A 24,540-nucleotide genomic window follows, 5' to 3' on the forward strand; every position below is an offset into this window, starting at 1 on the left:
TGAAGTGGAGGGGTTCAAACATGAATATTTCAGATACGTGTAAAATGTACACGATTGATTGTAACCTGCTATGAAATTATTCAGTAAAGTGTGATTTCAAAAGCAAAACTAAAACATGATTTTTCCAAAATATCACACACAGCTTTCAGCAATCCCTCCCTCTTACTGGAACACAAACAACAGATCCCCAGTAATCAGGACAAGGAGCGTTAGATCCAACTGGTCAAAAGTCTCTGTCTAAAACCCACTGTTTCTGATGACCTATCTCTGTATAGTTCAATCTGCATGCGATTTAAACAGACGTGACGTTTGTGTGTGAATGAGACACGAGGGCAGCTCAAACACAAAACAAGAGCCCGTTCTGTGCTGGAGCGCCTAGTTCGCGCATGCGCAGTTTAACGCGTTTTTCTTACGCCGTTTTCTTATTAACGCGGAAGTCTCAGTGATATGACGCACTCAGTCAGATGGAGACCGTGAAATAAACAAAACATCGCGTTTCCTCAGGCTAGAGGGAGAGGTGAGTGAAAAAAAACGCTATAGAAATAACGAACTCTGACTCGGATGTTGAACAGATGAATCTTTTTTTTTTCTTCCTTAATATCGGACAAACTGTCGTGCAACCGAAATCTCCAGAGAGAAATTCAAATGAGGGTTTTCCTATTTACAGACTGAAATTGCGTCTCAGACATTGTGAAGCGGGTTTTGTTTAAGAGATTGGATTTTACAGCTCGGACCTCGTGCTTTCCACGATGGCATTGTCAAGAACTAATTGTGCCATAGAAATTGTTCACCAGGATAAAAGCATTGTGGTTGTCTGTGCTGCTCATTGACGTGTTTTTGTTAAACATCCTGAATGGTGGACCACTTCAGCGTGCAGTATTGTGTGTGTGTGTGTGTGTGTGTGTGTGTGTGTGTGTGTGTGTGTGTGTGTGTGTGTGTAAGTGAGTGAGTGAGTGTGTAAGTGAGCTTACTAACTTGCTCGCTTTTTGCTCGAGATATCTTCCAGAGAGAAATTTGCTGCAGCATCGAGCGAGTGCTCGTTTAAAAATAAAAACAAAAGACAAAACAAGAAACAAATCAGTGGCCAGAGTGTCAGAGTCATGCTTTTAATCACAGCGTCACCGTACAGCTGCAGTGCGCTCGCGCGTGTTTCTGCATTCCAGTGCATCACAAGCTTTACATATGAAGCATAGGTGATAGAATTATAACCGGGGTTTCTCAGGGATTTTGTTTTTAGTCATGTCAGGTCATTTTTAGGGACTGTGCATTACCATGTCTGGAAATATTACACCGTTTTTATTTATATTTATTTATTTATTACATACTACAGTAACCTATATTACTGTTCAGACAGAATAAGATTTCCAGGACGTCTGTAGTCAATATATATATTTATAGCAATTCGATCCCCTGTATAAATCCCAGAGATGGGAGTGTCTTTACGATATATGCATGGCTGTTACATTGCAAATCCGATGCGTACTGCAAACTGATTGTTTTGAGCTTTATTTTAACCTCAAGTTGCACACGATCATTATTGGGTCACATGATCATAACAAGCATCTAGGCTGTACCTCTGCTAGGAACCTAATAACTTCTCACTTTACTTTTGTTTTTAATTGAATTGTTTTGCATTTTTAGCTCACTTTTCTTTATTTTGCTCTCTCTCTCTCTCTCATATATATATATATATATATATATATATATATATATATATAATCTTGTTTATGGCCTATGTCCTGTCTAAGGACTCCTGACACGTAGGGCCTCTTGTTTCAGTTTTTAAATGAATGATCCTGGAAATCAATTGCTCAATGTCTTCCTTTACTGCCATGCCATTGTTATTCGCAAGCTGTCCTCTTCTTTTATGTCATGTTGTCATCTTTTATTTAATGTCCCATCCCCCTGTTGTCTAGAAGGATATGTTTAGGTTCTAGATATTGCGATTCATAAAAACCTTTTGGTAATTCCCTCTATTTGTAGGCATTGCCTTTAAAAATATATATATTTAAACATATTCCCCTCAGCAGCTTGGTAAACATGGGTTTCTTTATTGCCTTACAGCTTGTTAGCATTTTCCAACCTATAGTACTATGAGGAAGTAAGCAAGCATGTGATTAGCTGTGAAGTAGGACACTGTCCAAACACTGGTCCAAACACAACATGCTACCTGTGTGTGCACTTCTCTTAATGTTTGAGGAACGCATTTATGAATATTTTGTGACGTTGACTTAATAAGTGGACATTATTCACTGCTGTAATATTCAAACCGAGTCTTTGTGGAAATGAAATGAAACAAGGAGCTAAGTCATTTTTCTGTAGTATATTGCAAGAACGGAAACTGTAGTTAGAAGCTTTATAAAAAGAATGGTGTATTGTGTAATAATTACCGTCAAAGCTTGTATACTGTCACGTCCACATGCCTTTCTCTTGGCTCAGGATGGACAGCCTATGTCTATTAGAAAGAATTTTACAGTAAAAAAAGAAATACTATTCAAAATGTCCATAACAATTATGGATTTTAAGACAAAGAATCCACACTTATGGATTTCCATTCTGTTAGTTGATGGATAAATCTATCATAATGTGTTTTTTTGGTGAAATTGTCATTTACTGAATACTTTATTTTCATATATTTTTCTTTTCATTTCTGATGAAATATAAAATCATTAAATATGTATAAATAAGTGCTTAATTGTTTATATTCAGTCCTAAAAGTAGATAAAGAGAACCCAATTAAACAAGTGAGACAAAAATATTATACTTGGCCATTTATTTATTGAGGAAAATGATCTAGTATTACATATCTGTAAGTGGCAAAAGTATGTGAACCTTTGCTTTCAGTATCAGGTGTGACCCCTTTGTGCAGCAATAACTGCAACTAAACATTTCCAGTAACAGTTGATCAGTCCTGCACATCGGCTTGGAGGAATTTCGCCCATTCCTCAGTACAGAGCAGCTTCGACTCTGGGATGTTGGTGGGTTTCCTCACATGAACTACTTGCTGCAGGTTCTTCCACAACATTTCTATTGGATTAAAGTCAGGACTTTGCCTTGGCCATTCCAAAATATTAACTTTATTCTTCTTTAACCATTTTTTGGTAGAACGACTTGTGTGCTTAGGGACATTGTCTTGCTGCATGACTCACTTTCTCTTGAGATTCATTACACGGACAGCTGTCCTGACATTTTCATGAAGAATTCGCTGATATAATTCAGAAATCATTGTTCCATCAATGATTGCAAGTCGTCCTGGCCCAGAGGCAGCAAAACAGACCCAAACCATGATACTACCACCAGCATGTTTCACAGATGGGATAAGGTTCTTATCTTGGAATGCAGTGTTTTCCATTATCCAAACATAACGCTCATTTTAACCACAAAACATTTTTCCAAAATGCCTTCTGGCTTGTCCACATGATCTTTAGCAGACTGCAGAAGGGCAGCAATGTTCTTTTTGGAGAGCAGTGGCTTTCTCTGCAACCCTGCCATGCACGCCATTGTTGTTCAGTGTTCTCCTGATGATGGACTCATGAACACTAAGATTAGCCAATGTGAGGGAGGTCTTTAGTTACTTAGAAGTTACCTTGGGTGCCTTTGTGACCTCGTGAAATATTACACATCTTGCTCTTGGAGTGATCTTTGTTGGTTGACCACTTCTGGGGAGGGTACCAATCATCTTGAATTTCTTCCATTTGTACACAATCTGTCTGACTGTGGTTTGGTGGAATCCAAATGCTTTAGATATGGTATTGTAACCTCTTCCAGCCTGATGAGCATCAACAACTCTTTTTCTGGGGTCCTCAGAAATCCCCCTTGTTCATTCCATGACCCACTTCCACAAATATGTGTGAAGATCAGACTCTGATAGATCCCTGTTCTATAAAAAAACAGGGTGCACACTCACACCTGATTGTCATCCCATTGATTAATTTCACCTGACTCTAATTTCACCTTCAAATTACATGCTAATCATAGAGGTTCACATACTTTTGCCACTCACATATATGTAATATTGGATAATTTTCCTCAATAAATAAATGACTAAATAGAATGTTTTTTTGTCTCATTTGTTTAATTGGGCCTACTTTTAGGACTTGTGTGAAAATCTGATATTGTTTTAGGTCATATTTACGCAGGTATATAGAAAATTCTAAAGGGTTCACAAGCTTTCAAGCACCACTGTATGTATGGGTCTACAATGCTTGGGGTTGTACCCTAAGTAGTGAGCATATATTGTGACTAAGGCTAACTGTATGTTGGAGGTGCTTAAACAAATTCCTTAAAGATGGCTTGATGCTAGATTTTTACATGGCTTACAGGTATTCTGACAAAAGTCAATTGAAGCTAACTATCAGTGTCAAAAAATATTGTAAGTTTTAAAAAAAAAAAACCCACAAAACTCATTTGAAGCTTTGATTCAAATGCATGAGAAACTATTGCAGCTTCATAGTTTTCCTGAGAAGAAAGCAGCAATTTTAGCCCTCCATGGCATAACATTAAAATAAATGAATGCATAGTGTAACAATAGTGCAAATATTTGTGTCTCTGGCAAAATTGTAGGTTGCTTAATATTTGAATGCATGCAATATTTGAACACATCTTTTAAATAATTATAATGTGTATGTGGGTGCAAGGAAAATGACAGGTCTGTAGCTGTTCCTACAGTGGAGGCTATGTATATATTTTTTCTTTGAGTAAATGGCAGGAACACTGGCAGCTTGAAGGACAGTTCTTAGGACAAAATATATCGGGATCACGTAAAACTTTATTTATTTATGGCAGACGTCCTTATCCAGAGTGACTTACATATATCTAATTTATACAACTGAGCAGTTGGTGGTTAAGGGCCTTGCTCAAGGGCCAACAGTGGCAGCTTGGTGGTGCTGGGATTGGAACTCATGACCTTCTAATCAGAAGTCCAATGCCTGAGCTGAGCTGCCACTGCCACTAAACAGAATTCCCTGACCCTGAATCAAACGCGGGCCGCCACGGTGAGAGCGCCGAATCCTAACCACTATACCACCAGGGAATATTCCTTGTGCTTACTGTAGTGCAAACCTTCAATTTTGTCAAGTTGACTTGTAGCAGTTTCACAAAGGCTGATCAAATAAACAATGAGCTGTAGATTTTAGATTTTGTTGAATGCTACTTTAGAGAGTGACTAATAGAAGTTAAAAGTCAAACAACAGACTAGTCAAAGGCCTGCTTGTCATTATTGTTATGCCATACAATTTTTTCCATCAAAACAACCAAGTCTGCCAAGAAACCAAGTGAATGCTGTGCTTCTATTGATAAACTTGCTTATAATTATTTCACTTGTTGTTGTGTGCTTTCCAGGGAGCCATTATTATAGGATACAAAATGAATCACAGTAAAAGCATTGCAGTGATTGATTTCCTGGTAAGTAATTTTAGATTAGCACAGCGGGTAGTATTGCTGGCTCACAGCTCCAGGGTCCTTGGTTTTATCCTGAGATTGGGTTTCACATGTTCTGCATGTACCTGGGAGAGCTTCTTCCAGTTTCCAGTGGATTGGCTATGCTGGATTGCCCTTAGTGTATTTTGTGTGTGTGTGTGTGTGTGTGTGTGTGTGTGTGTGTGTGTGTGTGTGTGTGCATGGTGCCCTGCAATGAAATGGTGTGCATATACCCGTCCAGTGTTTTCGGGGTAGACTCTACAGGGTGTCCCAGATGTCTCCATACATAGGGGACTATGTTTGCCAGCACCACTACTGTTGTGCCTCCGTCAGTGGATGTTTGTGGACGTCCACTTCTCAGTTGGTCCGTGATTTTTGGAGACTTTTTGCTAATATGTGTTAATTCTCCCTTATGTATGGAGACTTTTCTGACACCCTGTACAACCGCTGCAACCCTGATCAGATAAAATGAAGATGAATGTATGAATTGATAATTTTAGATAGTTCTGACACCCATCATCCTGCTTCCTATAGGATTTTGATAAGAATGGATTATTTTCTTCTTTTTTTTTTTGCAATAGAGCTGAATAGAACTGGCATCTGTCTTATCTAGTCTTATCTCACTGCTGGCATGGTGCATCCATTACACTGTAAAATAGTGATGTGAAGAATAAATCACGCAAGTCTCTTTGGCTCATCTTTAAGACAGACATGTATCTGATTTTGCACTTTGCTGAAACAGTACAGCTGAACGAGGCATTCTTAAATCCCAGTCAAGCATTCACATTAAATAAGTGTAGACAGTTGCAGTTACTCTACAGTCTGGTTTAGATTTAATCCTCTAGCAGCTTGCTTATTATAAATCTGTTTTATAACAGGTGTGTTTGATGGGACTGTCTTCCCTTTTTGCTTCAGGGAACCAATTTTCTCTACATTTTCTTTCAGTTACTAGCACACTCGTGGTGGTTATGCAGTAGATTTCAGGGTGTGGCTGAGAGCTGAAGAGATTTAGTGGTCAGGCATGGAAGCTCCTGGCAGAACACAGTGAGAGAGAAGATGATGTGCCATGCCATCAGTTTAAAACTAGGATGCATGTAATTTCGGAAAATGGAGAAACTCTTGAGTAGGGACTGTAGACTTTTCACAAATCCTCCATTCCTTTCACTGAGCAACACTAACCTTTGTTCACCATTAAGTATGTTACAATGAGGAAGTGCAAAACTGTGTAGGACCCTGACCCTGGAGGTACATTCACCAAGCACTTTATTAGGAACACCTGTACACCTACGCGTTCATGCAATTATCTAATCAGCCAAATGTGTTGCAGCATTGCAATGCATACAATCATGCAGACACGGACCAACCGCTTTATGTAATGTTCACATCAATCATCAAAATGGGGGTAAAATTTATCTGTGATTTTGACTATGGCATGATTGTTGTTGCCACACAGATGGTAGGGTCAGAATTTGGCACCAACTGCATGAATCCATGGACCCAACCTGCCTTGCGTCAACAGTCCAAGCTGGTGGAGGTGGTGTAATGGTGTGGGGAATGCTTTCTTGGCACACTTTGGGCCCGTTAATACCAATCATCATTTGAATGCCACAACCTATTTGAGTAATGTTGCTGACCATGTGCTTCCCTTCATCGACACAATTTACCCATCTTCTACTGGCTACTTCCAGCATGATAATGCACCATGTCACAAAATGCACCAGTCACTGGATCTGAATCCAATAGAACTCATTTGGGATGTGGTAGAATGGGAGATTCACAGCATGAAAGTGCATCTGAAAAATCTGCAGGAATTGCATGATGCAATCATGTCAACATGGACCAGAATCTCAAAGGAATGTTTCCATCATCATGTGGAATCCATGCCATGAAGAAATGAGGCTGTATTGAGAGCAAAGTGAGGCCCTACCCAGTATTAGTATAGTGTTCCTTATAACATGCTCAGCAAGTATAGATTACAAACCTCAAGAATATGTTTAAAGCTCTTGGCTCTAAGGCAGCCTCTGCAATTCTCATATGGTTCTTTGAGCAATTTAGAAGTTCTAGAAATGTAGAAGAGAAATTCAAACTGTCAGAAAGGGACTGCATTTTGAGTAGTTAGCAGTGGTCATATAATTGGAATTTCCTGGGTAGAACTGCTTTAATGATATTTTGCCATGTGAACCTGAGTAACATCTTTTGGTTAGTCAGGGTGGGCGACGGATAGCATTAGCCTCTGGCATGGTGCTCATATGCCTCATATTCCTCATCAGTGTAACTAGACACAGTGCAGATGTCTGAAGGACATAAATGAAAAAAACCCCACTGTTTTTCTAGGGATTTTCTGACCACTTTACAAGGACATCTTGAAACAGATGAAACCGACCTGGAGGCAGCTTAAGTGCTAAATTACAGATAACTGCTAAACTACTCTACCAGATGACCATGATTGGCAAGCTCAGTCCTGACCTATAGTGCTGCTGAGCTCTTTATCCACAAAAAATAAAATGGATATTCCACAGTTTCTATTAATGTTGTTCGTGTCTTACAGCTCCAGGGTTTGATCCTACGGCAATTTTCTTGTCATACATGCTCCTTGTGTTCATGTTGGTTTTCCCCATTTTCACTGGGTTCGTCCTCCATGTCCAGAGATGTCTCTGCATGGATTAGCTCTTCTAACTTACCAATAGACATGAATTTATCACCATATCAATATAGTATCGTCATATTGCCCAGCCATAATTCCTACCTTACGACCAGTTGCTGTAGATAAAAGAACTTAGCTGGACCAAGTGTCCAGATTGTTACACTTTTGAGGTTTTCATTTGAATCACTCTTGTACACGATATGGTCAAAAGTTTGTGGACACCTGACCAATCGCACCCGTAAATGTTGTAAAGCTGAATATTAGATGATAACTTCTAATACCACTTTTGTTCATCACAGATAACTCTAGATGGCTTCTACTGTGTGGGATCATTGTTCCACGTCGCACTGTTTTTGGGAAAACACAATAAGATTCTGTCATTGCTATATCTTGTGTTTTAGAAACTTTTCTGTTTTTTCTTTGATTGCCTTTATGTAGATTGTCAGTTGAGTCTCAGCATTAAACCTCTGTGTATTGGAAAAGGAACTAGATAGAGACTCTGTGAATGGTCAGATGGTCTATGGAGAAACCATGGGGAATTGATCTTTTGACCTGATTGATGATTCTCCTGAAAAGCTCTCAGGTTATGGCTTACATTGGGGCTTTGAGCCAGCATCCACCTCTGGCATTGACTGTAATGGCTTCTGTGTCCCTTCCTCTTCAGAAAATAAACATTTCCTGACTGTGCTGCTGAAGCTTTCACTCTCATTATGAGACACAGCGTTTGCCTGAAGTTAGGTTAACCTGGATGACTTTTTAATTATTATTTTTTTTTTTATAACCCCATACTAGGATTTGACTGTTATTAGCACTTTTATGCTTAAATCATGCTTTTCTTGACATTGTGTACATGACATGCTTTTACTAGGTTGCGTAATAATGGTTGATTTTATGAAACCATGGAAACTAGCTTTGCTCAAAACGTAATGATTTATAGTAGGTCCGCTTTATGGACTACAATCACTAGACTGTTCAACTCAGCACTATATAACTAATGGGTATTGATTGTGTCTTATCTGGAGTGATGTCATGCCTCAAGTCCATAGTGCTATCGAATGCCATTTAGTATTTTTATACTCATATAATTTTGCATGCCATGAATAAAAACAAGTAGGGAATGAAGCCAGTGCTAACTGGCTCTTACTGCATTTCATTCATTACAGCAATGTTTTTAGGCGAAACTTGATCTACAGTCTAGAATGGAAGTAAATGTTTTGGCCTAATTTTGTTTTAAAGGTCTCGTACAATAGATTTACATGCATCCAAGGTCAAAAAACACTTTACTGTGCTCATAATTTAAATCACAGCATTACCTTTTTTTCCCCAGTGTCAAAAACGACTCATTAAAGGATTTGTTCTATAGGATTCATTCTAAACTCCTCCTTTCAGAGCGCATACTCTGCTCTGATTGGTCAGATGTCCAGGTCTGTTGTGATTGGTCTATCGCTGTCACCGTGTGTCGGAAAAGGAAATGCCCACTACCATAACGAGTTTCAAGACCAGAGGCAGGGCGTTTTGTTACAAACCTACGCAGGTTAATACAGGAAGTAAATCTGGAATTACTAAAGACTCGTTTCAGTTGTTCCGACTCGGTTCCTTCTTTTGGGAGTCAATAACTCAGTTTGTCGTGTGCTTTGATTTTTGAAACTTTGCAGATGTTTTTACATTCACAAACAGCTCTATAACACACTACTTTAAAGGTGATACTTGAAAAACCATAATAGGTGCACTTTAATACTTTTCCCCTGTTGATGGAGAGGTCATGCATTTATCATTTTTCTATTTTTCCTACAGTTAGTGGCTGGAAATGTTCAGTTTGCCAAGTAATACCTGGATCTAGTAGTCATATTTAATATAACTGTCATGATTTTTTGCTCACAGAGATGATTGCACATTTTGAGATGAACACAATGTTGTTATGTACAGATTTAACAGAATTTCCATCATGGGAGACATCAGAGCGCCTCTTATCTCTTATAGCTGTTTTTACATCATTGTGATTGCAGCCCTGAGACAAAAGAGATCCACTTCACTAGATCCTGTAGTAATTGTTAAGGAATCTCAGAAATTGAACAGTGTTTCATCTAGATACACATACAGGGATGAAAAATAATAGCTTAGGCAGCTTTGTTGTCTTTGGGGTTAAAGTTTTTATCTTAGTTTGCACTGAATAGAAGGGAATATATGTTCCAAACTGCTTGCTTTATTAAGAACTAGACGGAGACTATGTATTACTCAAGTGGTAGCTTGGTGATTATGACGTTGGGCTACTGATTGGAAGGTCGTAAGTTTAAACCCCAGCACCGCCAAGCTGCCACTGTTTGGCTCTTGAGCAAGGCCCTTAACCGCCAACTGCTCAGATGTATAAATGTGATAAATGTAAGTCACGCTGGTTAAGGGCGTCTGCCAAAATAACATAAATGTAAAGAATCTCCAGTTAGTCACTATATAGCACAGTACACATGGAAAATTATTTTGGATCATTTTACTAGGCACTTAATCTGACCTAAAACAATCCACCTCCAAAATGTGGGAAATGTCAGTTGGTTGTTATTTATATCGGGAGTGAAGTCTGAATAAATGTCATTAAAGCAGTGTTGTCTCTCTTTGGGTGCCTTATTATTAACTTGGCTCTCTGTTTTGACACTTTTTGCAGCTGATGGTGTCAGGGATTGGGCTCAGGTCTCAGCTGGATAGTCGCCTTTCCTTCCTGATGCAGAGCTTATTTTTTCCACCCATAGCAATCCAGCTACCTCCCAACAACACTTCCTAGCACTGAGACACATCCATGTCCATGAGTGAGATACGAGTGCGCTTCAGCTTTACCCACTCTGCCTGTTTTCTTCTTCTGTCTGTGGTAGTGTCCATAGCTGAGTTCCTAACTCACTTAAAACGTCATTACTGTATAATTTTATTTGTTATACGTTTGTCTTCCAATTTATCTCCTGCTGGATGCTTCTAAGGTATTTCATTTATAGGTTTCTACAGACAGTGAGTCTGACACTGACGTCTTGTGATAGGAGAGCAGATAACCCTCTGGTACAGTTGACAGCAAAATTACTGCTGAAGAATTATTCAGAGTGTAGTTGAATTACTTGAAATGCCATTTCCAGTGATAACATTTCCTAGGAAAAGTCTCATGTGAGACTGTTTGATGGCACAACCAGCAGTATATGCTAATAACACATGTGTAGAGTGGAGTGATATATTATTGGAAAAGGTCCTGTCCAGTAATAATTTCCAAGAAACACCGACCGTTGTTTTCGTTTTGTTTTGGTCCAGTGGTATTATAATAATTAATTACTATAATCATGTTTCTATCCAGGGAACACTGCCCATAAGTCACTAATACAAACTTGATGGGCCATCAGTCTGTCGCAGGGTACCATGTGCGCATACACGTACAGGTGGGAGGTGGGAGGAAACCGGAACGTCCAGAGTAAACCCATGTTCACATTTACAGACGGGCAAATATGTCTTTCCTGTTACAGATGTTGAAGAGCTCCTTGACTGGCTGCTGCAAATGCTGTTCATCATTTTACTGGTAGCATAGCAACCAGGCACTTTTATTTAAGGTCTAGTATTTGGCCACTGCTGCCATTCGCTTCAGTGCACAATGATGAATCAATTATACTGAATCCAGCACTTCCTGCTAAATGTCCAGAGTCAACACTTCCCGCAACAGCACAGCAGTCATGTATACTACTGACTGATTGATCATTTTTCTTTTAAGCAGTGCCCAATGCAAAGAATAACTTTCTTTTTCAGTACGATTTCTGTCCACCTGTCTGACCGTCCATCCATTCAGGATTCTCGCTACTGTGATCTCTCATGAACAAGTGGTTGAATCTTTGTAGGATTATCAATATAACAATAATGCTTTTGGAATTGAGCCAAACAGGGTCAAGGTCCATCCATCCATTTTCTGTACTGCTTATCCTACACGGGGTTGCAGGGGAGCCTGGAGCTTATCCCAGGGGACTCGGGGCACGAGGCGGGGGACACCCTGGACAGGGTGCCAACCCATCATAGGGCACATTCGTGCACACACACACACTAGCGATGTCACGATACCAAAAATCTAGTAGTCAGTACCGATACCACCAAAAGTACACGATACTCGATACCAAAGTTGATACCACAGTGTGGTATAAAAAAATTTTTTTAATAAAATTTAAAACTCCTGGAGGACATCCTCCTCTGGCTAATACTGGCAAAGAGAGAGAGATGGGGATATTTCAGTTATCAAACACTGTCTGACAATGACTAATAAAACAGTGCTAAGTGCTAATAACAAGTGTTAAGGTGCACGCACACACATACACACACTCACACACACCTCTTATACTCTGAATGCAAGCATTAGTTTAAATTCACTGATATGGTGGCAGGCCAAAAAGATTTATTAAAAGCCTTAACATTTCAATAATTATTACTGACATTAGGCTACATTTTGCTGACAGGACACGGGCTGATGCATGGTGGCCCATTAGGAGGTAGTGTACAACATCGCAATGTGTTAGCCTGTTATTTGTTAATGATACTATCTCAAACATTACATGGAGCATAACGTTAGCTGGTTTCACGGCAACAATGCCAGCTGCCTCAAACAAACATAATATAGGGACTCTCTTTCAGGTGCTTCGCCAAGTTCCAGGTGTTTCCTCGCTTTGTTTGAAATGAACGATAGCATTGGTTGCACACCGGCAACTGATGCTACCTTTCCTCTCAACGAGTCGGGGTGGAGCTAAAATTGTCGTCGTCTTCTGTAGTTTTTCCCGCGTGCTTGTAGGCATTCTTCTTCTTCAACACTTGTGGACTGACTAAAACACTTGCGCGTATTTGCTGCCCCCATCAGTTCCGAAAGAATTGCAACCTCAGTACCTTCCATTACCAACGGTACCTACGCTACTGCACAAAAACCAAGTACCGTCACGTTTTAAGAATGTTGGTACCGAAGTATCGGTTCTTGTGACATCCCTAACACACACACACACACACACACACAACACAGACAATTTGGAAATGCCATTCAGCCTACAACGCATGTCTTTGGACTGGGGGAGGACACTGGAGTACCTGGAGGAAACCCACAAATCAGAGGGAGAACATACAGACTCTGCACACAAGGGCGGAGATGGGAATTGAACCCCCAGCCCTGGAGGTGCGAGGCAAACATGCCAACCACCGTGCCCCCACGTCAAATGTCTGAATTTTTTTTCCCCCAATAGCATTTTAAATAGTTTCTTTTCAAACGTTTGAAGTATATATTAAGCATAGTTCTAGTATACAAATTAGTAACAAGAAGGACTAGGCTTGAGTGATGATGGAGGCATCACCACTGATGCTCTTGGTGTCAAGTTTGACTTAAGCTTTGCTTACTCCAGGAAAGCGAGGAAGCGTAACTGTAGCTATAAACTACCTTTGCTTCCTCTTACTTGGACACCTTGTGGTTGTAATTTTCCCTCTATCAGAATACAACACTTTTAGGCCTGCTCTTCTGGTAGAATGTGTCAGCACCCACTGTGGTGTGTTCTTTTTCTGGACTGTGAGTAGTATCTTATGGATGAACACAGATTCAGGATTCCCAACTTAACGTGGGGCGCGGCTGTTTATGAAATTTGCTTTGCTTTATAGATGTGTCCTGAGGTGATTGAGAGAGGTTGGCTTGCTTGTTCGAGCCTGTGGAAGAAATATGTCAGGAGAACTCTGGGTCCTCCCTTATGCAAAGCACAGCTTCAGTCATGTGCTTGCACTGTGGTACACGGTGTTCTCTGTATTCAAGACCTGATTTAACAAACAGGTTTCATTATTTAAGTTTATCTTTGTAAATTATTCTACCTTTTCTTTACAAGCAATTCTTTTTCCAGCATATTTCAGTATGGGTTATTTTTGTTGAATTATGCTGTAGCGTTTGCATTTAGCCTGTCACACTTGAAAGACAGCACTCTACCTTTCTATTGGTGCCTTTTATTCTTGTATAGATTTCCAAATAGATTTAAGAATTCCGTTCATTTTTCACTTCTCTAGTGAACTGTTATTGCATAATATCCTCGTTGAGAAAATGTGCAAGAATATTACAGAATCGATACTGGAACATCATGGATGTGATTCGGGCTGCGGATGTTTATCAAATAGAAACAAATTCAGTGCGATCTTAGGAAAACATAACGGGTTGACGTGCACAAATTCACAAGGGCAGGGACTGAATTGTTAAAAAATGGACACAACAGAAAAACAATTCTCTGATGTGTTTATAGGCATAACAGTAAGATCCTTGTGGAAATGTGTAATGCAGTAAAGATTGATCAATATTGTTGCCTTATTCTGTCTTATGCTGTTGTGTAATATGGTGCTAGATGTTTAGGCCAGAAATAGTGCATATTGTGTTATACTGCTGAACTCATTTAACACTCATTTAATAGCGTTATATGTAAACAGCATTGTGTGTGAACGTCACATATGTATATGCAAATCTGTCCGGCTTGACTAATAGTGCTTTCAAAAACATAATGATGGTGTTTTATTTTCATTCTCACCTCATTCTTCTCTGAATAAAAAAATTGAATCAAAGCCCTAATAAACAGTATAGTGCAGCCTGTAAATGAACTGTAATTGACTTTGTTGTTGTTGTTTAGGCTCTCTACTCAAACACCCTGATCGAAATGATCAAGTCTTAAATGTCAGCTTTCTTGGCTCCATATTACTTTTATATTGATGTATTTATATACATTAGGTATTATAACACCTATATGATTGAATGTTACAAATTTATATCTAGAGGGTTTCAGGGTTGAACCCACACAAACTGTCATTCTGTGGATGCTATCCCAAACAGACTGCACTATATGAATAATAGAGTTCCTGCCTGCCATCTGAATATGCATGTGCGTGAATATGTGCATATGTACAGTGCCCTCCACTAATATTGGCACCCTTAGTAAATATGAGCAAAGAAGGTTGTGTAAGAGTTGTCTTTGTTGTTTAACCTTTTAATCTTTTGGTAAAAAATATTCACATAAATACTCTTATGGATATCAAACAATTGCAAACACAACACAGGTTTATCCAAAAAAACAACAACACTTTGTTAAATATAGGTGTGCAATAATGATTGGCACCCCTATGAATTCATATGAGAAAAATATATTTGAAGTATATTCTCATTGATATTTAAAAATAAAATTGTACACCGGGTGACTAGCAACAGGAAATTGTTCAACTATGACTTCCTGTTTCATAGGAGTATAAATAGGAGGTAACACACAGGCCAAATTCCCTTAGGTATTCATAATAATGGGTAAGGCCAAGGAATATAGCTGTAATGTGCGGCAAAAGGTTGTTGATCTCTGAAAATGCCCATTTCCACCATCAGGGCAATAATTAAGAGGTTCCAGTCAACTGGAAATGTTATGAATCAACCTGGAATAGGACGTGTGTCTATATTGTCTCAATGCACTGTGAAGAGGATGGATTGGGTGGCCAAAAGATCTCCATGGATCCCAGCTGGAGAATTGCAGAAGTTAGTTGTGTTTTGGGGTCAGAAGTATTTGGATGGATTTCAAGAAGAAAGCCTCTACTCTCATCCAAAAACAAAACCCAAGCCTCTTCAGTTTGCCAGACACTACTGGACCTTCAAATGGGATCAGGTTCAGTGGTCAGATGAACCTAAATAGAGTTTTTTGGCAGTAAACACCAGTGGTGGTTTTGGCGCACACAGAGAGGTAGCCACATGGAAAAGTACCTCATGCCCACGATTAAATATGGTGGTGGATCTTTAATGTTTTGGGCTGTCTTTCTGCCAGAGAACCTGGACATTTTGTTAGGCTACATGGCATCATGGATATATAATTTATATACTTATATACTATCTATGCACACGTACCATACATACTAATATATTCTACATATTTCGTGTGTGTGTGTAAAAAAAAAAATATATATATATATATATATATATATATATATATATATATATATATATATATATATATATATATATATATATATATAATATATTAAAATATAATATACACATATACTATCTATGCACACATACCATACACACTAAAATATTCTGCATATTTTGTGTGTAATTTTATTTATATATATATATATATATAGATATATATAGATATAAATATAATATATTAAAATATAATATACACATATACTATCTATGCACACATACCATACACACTAAAATATTCTGCATATTTTGTGTGTGTGTAATTTTATTTATATATATATATATATATATATATATATAAAATTACACACACACACAAAATATGCAGAATATATTAGTGCGTATGGTATGTGTGCATAGATAGTATGCAGGTAAAGTGCAGATCCTAACTGTAAACAATGCAATATGTGCAGTCACAGTCTGTGAACAAGAGTGCAAAAGGTAGTAAAAGAAATAGTAGTTCTGTGCCATTGTAGTGTCTGGGCAGTCCTCTTTAGACATCTGACACACATCCGATATGTGGCCATGTGACAAGAATGAGAATAGTCCGATAGTAATTCATGTCGTCCACTTCATCGTTGAGTGAGCGCAGCGTGGCAAGACAACAGTAGAGGACAGCAACAGCAGTGACTATATTTAGTGGAAGGATGGCCACACTGGAGATTTACTTGATATTTATTTGATATCCGTTCAAGCAAAACTGGAAGGAATTACTAAAACTGAGTATTGTAGTGAAACAACTGCCCAAGAAATCAACATGCACGTGAGATGTATTCTCACTAAAGAATGACGTGACTCATTTATGATTATGAATGTGAATCTTTTAAGATAAATCCGATCTGGAAGAAAAAAGAGCTCTGCATGACCGAATCTGAAAGATCCGCGGATGACTGAGTGGTCATTAGTAGCTCAATAATTCACTGGCATCTCAAGAAGCAAAGGCAGTTACTCAGTATTGCTTTATAGAAACCTGCAAAACAAAACTTAGAAGATAAAATGATTAAGTTTATAGCCAGTCTCTTATGTTGAGCCAGTCTGCATTCATGTATTTCCTATTTATTCTCAGTTTATCTAAGGGTGTCAACAAAACCTAGCTCTTGGTGCATGTGTTTAAAATCCCCAAAGTATTAGTTTGCAGTGTGTTACAATGTGTCTCATGTTTTGGCACAACTCTCTCTTCTCTCACACTCACTCACGCTCTCTCTCTCTCTCTTCTCTCACACTCACTCACGCTCTCTCTCTCTCTCTCTTCTCTCACACTCACTCACGCTCTCTCTCTCTCTCTCTTCAACTCTCAGCACTCATGAGTACAAAAATATGATGCTCACTTTCGCACTGAGGCCACTGCTAGCAACTCACCATGCTTTGTGCACACACTGATAGCACCACTCTGTACGGTGCATGCCTTCATTTTGAAGTCTGTATCGTGGGATTGGACTTGGAAATTGTGGATGTAGCACTGCTGCTGTAACTGTGCTGGTTTGATAAGAGAGTTGAGCTCATCAGAGACTCTTCCATTTCTTCTTCTATGACCTGTAGCCTTCTGCAGTGGTGGAGTTAAAGCATGTTGAACAAATATCAGAAATTCCCATCAAACCTAATGACTACTTCCAGTAAAACAGAAAACCACAAAGAAAGGAAATTGTAGCTGTGGCATGAGTGCATGAGTGATGGTTGTATTGTGCTAGATAGCTAGGTTGGGTTTGGTTACACAATATATCTCTGCACTATGGTGGAGTGGTTTATAATACAAGCACAATTTGTTAGGCTTGAGATTGTATTAGCAGGATGCCATTTTGTAAGCAATTTCTCACATGCTCAATCCTCACAGCTTTGTCAGAAAATAGGCAGCCATTTGGAGACATTTTAAGGCAAGAGTGTACAACAGTGTAGCAGTGCAATGGTCAGACACGTAGTGTTGTAAGTACTTTACAGCACTCTGCCTTGCATGTTCTTCTTGTGTTTCTATGGTGTTTGAGAGTATATTGCATTCTTGTTTAACCACTAGTAAGGCTGTGGTGCTGTTCTGTCGCTCCCCACATTCTTCCTTTGACTGGTTCTGCCTTGATAAACACTTCTGTAAGTTGCTCTGAATAGACCTGGGCAGGGTTTTTTATCTTTATTTTTTGTTTTTGTATTGTTTACCCAGGACCAAGCACTTTTTTTAGATTTTTAATTGCTTTTTTTATTGTATCAGTTTGTGAGCCTTATCTCATAAACATTTCCCAGCATCTTGATCTCATGCCAGGTGCTGGTTGTGTCTTACTGATCACCGATGGGGATATGTGTCTGATATGATGCCGGGCCTGTCATGAGAGCTTTGTCTGTAAACACTGTCCAGATGTTCAGCCGAAGCCCGATTTGAGTGAATCACCCTCCTCTTGGCAGGAAAGCTGGAACAGAATAAATTCATCTTGTTTGTCAATTATTTTTTGGATACAAACGGTCTGCGATGCATATTCAGTTATAATGGTGTACTCTTTCTGGTTTACGTTTTATCAACATATATTTTGATGTATTTTTCTGTCAGCTAGGCTTGTTTGCACATTGCCACACTCTGTAATGCCAGAGCATTGAGGGTGAAAGTTCACTTGATGAGGTGATTTTCATCTCCAATCAGGGTGAATGGCATTTTTTGTTTTGCTTTTGTTTTTAATGATGTCACTGATCATTCGTTATATTTTGTCCCTTATGAATGTGGAATTTTGCATGGTTATGCTGTGCTGTATGCTGTTGTCTGATGGGTGAAGAGTTATGACAGTTTGTCCATGAGTTGAGGTTAGTACAGTCACTGAAGTGAAGCCATTTAATTGCTGTCAGGGCTTCAGCAGATGGTCACAAAGCCAAAAGAGTAGAACAGAGTAATGCAGGCTATTAATATTTGGACATTTCTGACTTCCCAGCAGAGTATGAACACACACTTCTCTTTAAATAAACACCTAATTATTTGTAAAAGCAAGAGGGTGTGTGGGCGCATGTCAGTATATTGGAGTTTGTTTTTTTTTTAATCTGCCATGATGACACATTATAATTGACACTGTTCTGGCTGATTTAGAGTTGTTACACACATTTTATAGAGCTTGCACATTTTACATAAAGCAAGCACAACCTTTTGTGGGAACACCTTTGATCCAATTAAATGCTTAATGGGAAGATGAATCAATGCACTGATGACGAAGAAAATTTCAGGTATTTGTTAGATTTTCACTTAGTGCTGGTATTAACAGTGAATGCATGTTGTTGAAATCTGTTGAATGTTATTCATGTGTTCGCGTCCTGTTTTGTGGTTTACATTTCTCTCTCTCTCTCTCTCTCTCTCTCTCTCTCTCTCTTTCTCCCCATCCCCCATCTCTCAGGTTGTGATTAATGGTTCTCTCCATCATGCTGCTGCTGGTGGGCTGGTTTCTGTGTTTATGAGAACTACACTGGCCTGCTGGGATGAACATGCCACTGCATCAGATCTCTGTCATTCCCCGGGATGTCACTTCCTCCAGGGGGTCTGGCAGCAGCGGAAAGGCCAAGGACAAGGACCGGGACAATAAGGTGTGTCTCCTATACGCTGTAGAGTCCAAACCTGTTCTTCCACATTCATAGGATTTTATTCTGCACTAGTCTTCAGGAGGTGCATCACAATGGCCTCGGAGAGTCAGGCTCACCTTTTGTGTTGTCCTGCTGGTCATGTAAACACGTGCTGGTGTTTATTGCGCTGTTCCAGGTTCATGTTTTTGTTGTTTGTGAGATCACAGTTCTGGGAGTGATTGTGGAGATCTACTCTGTAAGCTAGTATAACCTGCTCCTTGCTTTCAGTTTGGAGCTGTGTTACAGGAAGTAGGTAAGCTAGAGGAAGCCAGGAAGCCATACAAGCAAAAAGGGAGGGGGGGTTGGGTGGAGACAGCTGGGTTCCAGTAAGAGAAGTAGAGCAGCATGACTGAGCAAAACGCAAGTGTGTAGAGGAAGTGGAAAAAAAAAGAAAGAACACATTCCTGGTACAAAGTTCATGTTGAATTCTGTCCAAAGACACACTGAACCAAGCACCTCAGAAAAGCTCCCTGACTCCCTAAGATGGAAATGTGGCTTAATTCAGTGATTAGGGCCTAGTGGGAACTGAAAGACTGGGCTTCAACTGAATCATTAGTGCTCTTGGCCTGCTGTCTTGTTCTCTGGGTTAGGCTCATCCGGACAGAGTAATTACAGATAAGGCCATGCCAGGCCTCTCTGCCTGGTGCACTTCAGACTCCTAGCATGAAGCACATGCAGGCACCTTATCAGACTTGTATGGACTGATGTGTGGTGTGTTGGGGATTTTGAATGTTTGAGCACAGGTTTATTTTACAGATTTACTGCTGCATGTGGCAGCCATTGTGTGTTCAGGCTTAATATGTACAATCACCTTCTGCAGCTGTGTTGGAGAAGCTAAAACTCCTTGACTCTCACCTTCTGCCCTAGACCTACAGACTGTAGAAGGTGCTTGAAGGATGACGGTAATGAGTATGTTGTCAGTAGCCAAGGCCAAAAAACAGGCATGTCAAGTCTCATGTGCTCATACACCCTTTGCGAGAGAGATTTTGCACTGCTTCCAGCTGTAACCCAATAAAGACACAGTTTATTAATCTGCTATTCATAATTCAGTAACTGTTATCAAATATTCAGTAACTACTTCGAAACTAATAGGGAAAATATGGACTTATGCACCTACTATTCAAACGGTGCCCATGCTTCCCCCAGAGATATGTTTCTGTACAGTATTTATCCACTGAAGCTCCTGTGCTTGATTTGCCTCATTCAGATGATTAAACTCTTGCTGCATTGACCACAGTGGTTTGTTGTGGTTTAACTTGGTGCACTCGGCTTCACTCTGGCTTTTGACGAGACACCCACAGGCTTCTGCCCAAGTGGCCAAACACAAAAGACATGCTAAGACAACGTGCTGCCCAAACAGTGCTACTGTTATTCACACACAATAGAACTCGAGGCTCGAGTGCTGCAGGCTAGTCAGCCCAGGTGCTCTCAAGTGGCCTCTCATTCTATTTGTGTGATGAAGCATGTGTGAAGGAAATATAGCTTAGTTTAACACACTACTGTCAGCACGAACCCATCACGTTTGGCATTTTTCACATTCAATCTCTTAACGGCCAGGGTGGAATTTGCACAGTGGAGAACTGCAACAGAGTAATCAGAGAGCAGTTGTTCCAAACTTGTAGTTTGTCCATAATTTATGAAACCTGTAGGAAACAGAGAAATGTGCCGCATTTTGATTAAACCTTGATTTCAGCATTTACGTTGCTGATTCTGTGATTAAGTGTTAATTTATTGTGTTTTAACACCACTCTGTCATGTGTAAGGCAGAAACACTGTATATTGATGAACGCTTCTTGTTTTGCTATCAGTAAGTCTCTCTTTCGGTCCACTGTGGCTTTGTTTGGGTTGTATCTGACATTTGATATCCCTCCTACAGCATTTGGGAACTAAAGAGATGGATATATTCATTGGTCACCCAGCATGCACTGCAGTCCAGTGAGGAGTGAGGGACATAACCTCTCTGTCTATTGAACACAACTCCTCTTCTATGAAAAAAAGCCAAAAAATCACTTCCCTAACGTTAGATTCAGTTTCAGCTGCACAACACACTCCTAAAAGAAGAAGAAGAAGCCAAAAGACACGTACATGCAAGAATGTTCCCATTTCTTTGGCTGCATCTTGGCTGAATCACTGTTTGTATCCAGCCATGAAGGAGCTGGAATATAACTAGTTGGTTTCTATAACATTTCTCAGAATTCATTGTTAAGCAGTTGTGCACTATCTTTTTGCAATGTCGTGTTTATGGCATGATTGATGACAATACTGGCTTGATTAGTGTGACATGATGGCATGCTTGAGGTAGATTGGATGCGATGCTCTGTGGTTACTAAGCAGAGCTCTAAAAGTGGGCTGGAGAAGCATTGTACTGCTCCACAGAATCTAGTTTAATCACACTCTGGCTTCTAGAGCAGTTTAGGTGATCCCATATTAGACATACAGTTAGTGACTATCTTGAAAGTGATAATTGAATAAATTATATTCTATGCAAAGATGGTGCTGGTGATGATGATGATGATGATGATGATGATGATAAACAACATTTAATCATGATTTTTGAATGTGTTAAATGTTTATTATATAGTTGTAATCAAAATTATTCAACCCCCATTGCAAATCAGGTTTATTGTCAAAATTTACAAACTTTCAATTGAAATAGTTCAACACAATGAACGCTTCCAGTGGTTTCCCCAAATTAAACTGAAAATGCAACTTATAATGATTTCTTCAGTTTCAAAATTATTCACCCCCTTTATGGCAAGCATCTTTAGTACTTAGTAGAGCACCCTTTTACTGTTATAACCTGCTGCAAACGAGATGCATAGCCAGACACCAGCTTCTGGCAGCGTTCCTGAGGAATCTTAGCCCATTCCTCATGAGCAGTGGACTCCAGTTCAGTAATATTCTTGGGTTTGCGTGCTGAAACCGCCTTCTTCAAATCCCACCAGAGATTTTCTATGGGGTTCAAGTCAGGTGACTGTGATGGCCCTGTAGAATCTTCCAGGACTTCTTCTGCAACCAAGCCTTGGTGGAATTTGATGTATGCTTGGGATCATTGTCCCTTTGGAAGAGCCAGTGACACCAACAGGCAAATCATCCCAGCAGGACAATGCTCCCAAAATTGCTTTTGTTTGGTTAAACATTGCAAACAGCTGAAAGTCTGTAGATTTTTACAATAAACCTGATTTGCAATGGGGGTTGAAAAATTTTGATTGCAACTGTATAATGGTTAGTTCCAGTCCACTATCCACTATTTGATTGGACAAACAGTGTTCCAAGAGTGCTGATATTTAGTATAATAGTCTGGTACATGTTAGTGTTTGTATCACTCCAATTGCTTGTGTTCTCTACTTAAAATTCACGTTCTAGCAATAATTTCTTACATTAGAACCATTACTACACTTAGTGCGGGCTGTACAGTGAGGGGGAAAAAAGTATTTGATCCCCTGCTGATTTTGTACGTTTGCCCACTGACAAAGAAATGATCATTCTATAATTTTAATGGTAGATTTATTTGAACAGTGAGAGACAGAATAACAACAAAAAAAATCCAGAAAAACGCATGTCAAAAATGTTATAAATTGATTTGCATTTTAATGAGCATCAGCAGGGGATCAAATACTTTTTTCCCTCACTGTAAGTCAGGCTGTACATTGGCATGGCAACACACAACGCTCTACCCAGCTGTAGCTTCTTTTCTTTGGGAACTGTTTTCATTGATGGAGCAAAACAAAATATTTGTACAAATTGTGTCTGAAATATTATATGTCTTGATATTAATTTCTTATTTATAGAACTGTTGTACAAAAGCAATATTGTACTCGCAATCGTGTGGCCAAATAGCCGAATCACAGCGATACTGATATTTAGTATTTTTATATTTTATTACTCATGCGATTTAGCTTATTTATATCCTTGGATCTCAGAGAGACTGCTGGGAAAAGTTCAACTGAAACATGCAGCATGTACAGTATGTGCAGTTGTGCATCAAGTAACGCTAAACTAAACATATGAACATGCAGTACATATATGCATTCTTTTGATAAGGTGTATGTGAATGAACACTTTCTCACAGGCTCTCTTTAAACACTTTTGGCACTGGAGGTGCAAACATGTGGCAAATATCTAATATGAAACCAACATTACTGCAGTAATTTAAAACATAATATCGAGCAACTTTGCCATTTCTAAATGGTTTTATTTTGTCTTTGAATGGTGGAAATTTAATTACCCGCCTTTCTGCTGTCTTAACTTTGTACAAACAATTGCAGATGAGGAAAGTTAGGAAACTAAGTAGGATAGAAACACCCCAAAGACACAAACCAGACAAGATCATCCCCCCCCCCCCCCCCCATTTCTGTAGGCGTTATAAAATTTGCATTTAACACAAACTTTATGTAATACCCACATTGTTGGTTGTAATAATAATTTTCCGTCTAAAGCCTAGCTGATGTACCCTGAGCTGAATGACAGGAAAAGAAGAAACAGACTTTTTGACCATCTGGTATCTTATTCGTATACATGTTCAGTTAAATGTATATACAATTACAAGACCCTTTATTTTGTAAACCATTTGTAGCAGGACAAAATCATCCAAACCCTTTCTCCTTACCCAGGTTTTGCCTTGCCTTTTTGGGTTTTTGAATGGATTGCTATGCTAATAAAACTCATCAGCCTTGCAGCACTGTAAATAAAAAAGTGAAGCCATCAGGCTGCTTGAGGGTGTTTACTGTGCAGTAGCAGGGGTTTAATGCCTGCGCTATCTTATTTGGGTGCTTTAGAGCTTCGTCAACACTCTAATCTCTCTGAAAGAGGTGAAGGTGCTGTTTGATTTCTGGAGTTGAGCCAAAGCAACTTCTGTTAGAAAGTATTTGACATTAGTAGTGCTATCGGCAGAGCTCAGAATATGTGCTTTTCGCTATTTAGGGGGAAA

The 24,540-nt window shown here is 39.3% G+C and overlaps 1 protein-coding gene across 1 annotated transcript in view; it reads left to right on the forward strand.

Moving 5' to 3' along the window:
- Window positions 1-417: 417 nt before the first annotated feature.
- LOC128605536 (E3 ubiquitin-protein ligase MARCHF8) overlaps window positions 418-24,540 on the forward strand; it is an 87,314-nt gene continuing 63,191 nt past the window's right edge. The window contains exons 1-2 of the mRNA XM_053621078.1: window positions 418-517; window positions 19,388-19,574. Of these exons, the coding sequence (XP_053477053.1) occupies window positions 19,470-19,574 (105 nt within the window). The 5' untranslated portion in view covers window positions 418-517; window positions 19,388-19,469. The remainder of the gene's footprint in view (window positions 518-19,387; window positions 19,575-24,540) is intronic.

This window comes from Ictalurus furcatus, chromosome 3, assembly GCF_023375685.1.
Source record: "Ictalurus furcatus strain D&B chromosome 3, Billie_1.0, whole genome shotgun sequence".
NCBI classification, from domain to species: Eukaryota; Metazoa; Chordata; class Actinopteri; order Siluriformes; family Ictaluridae; genus Ictalurus; species Ictalurus furcatus.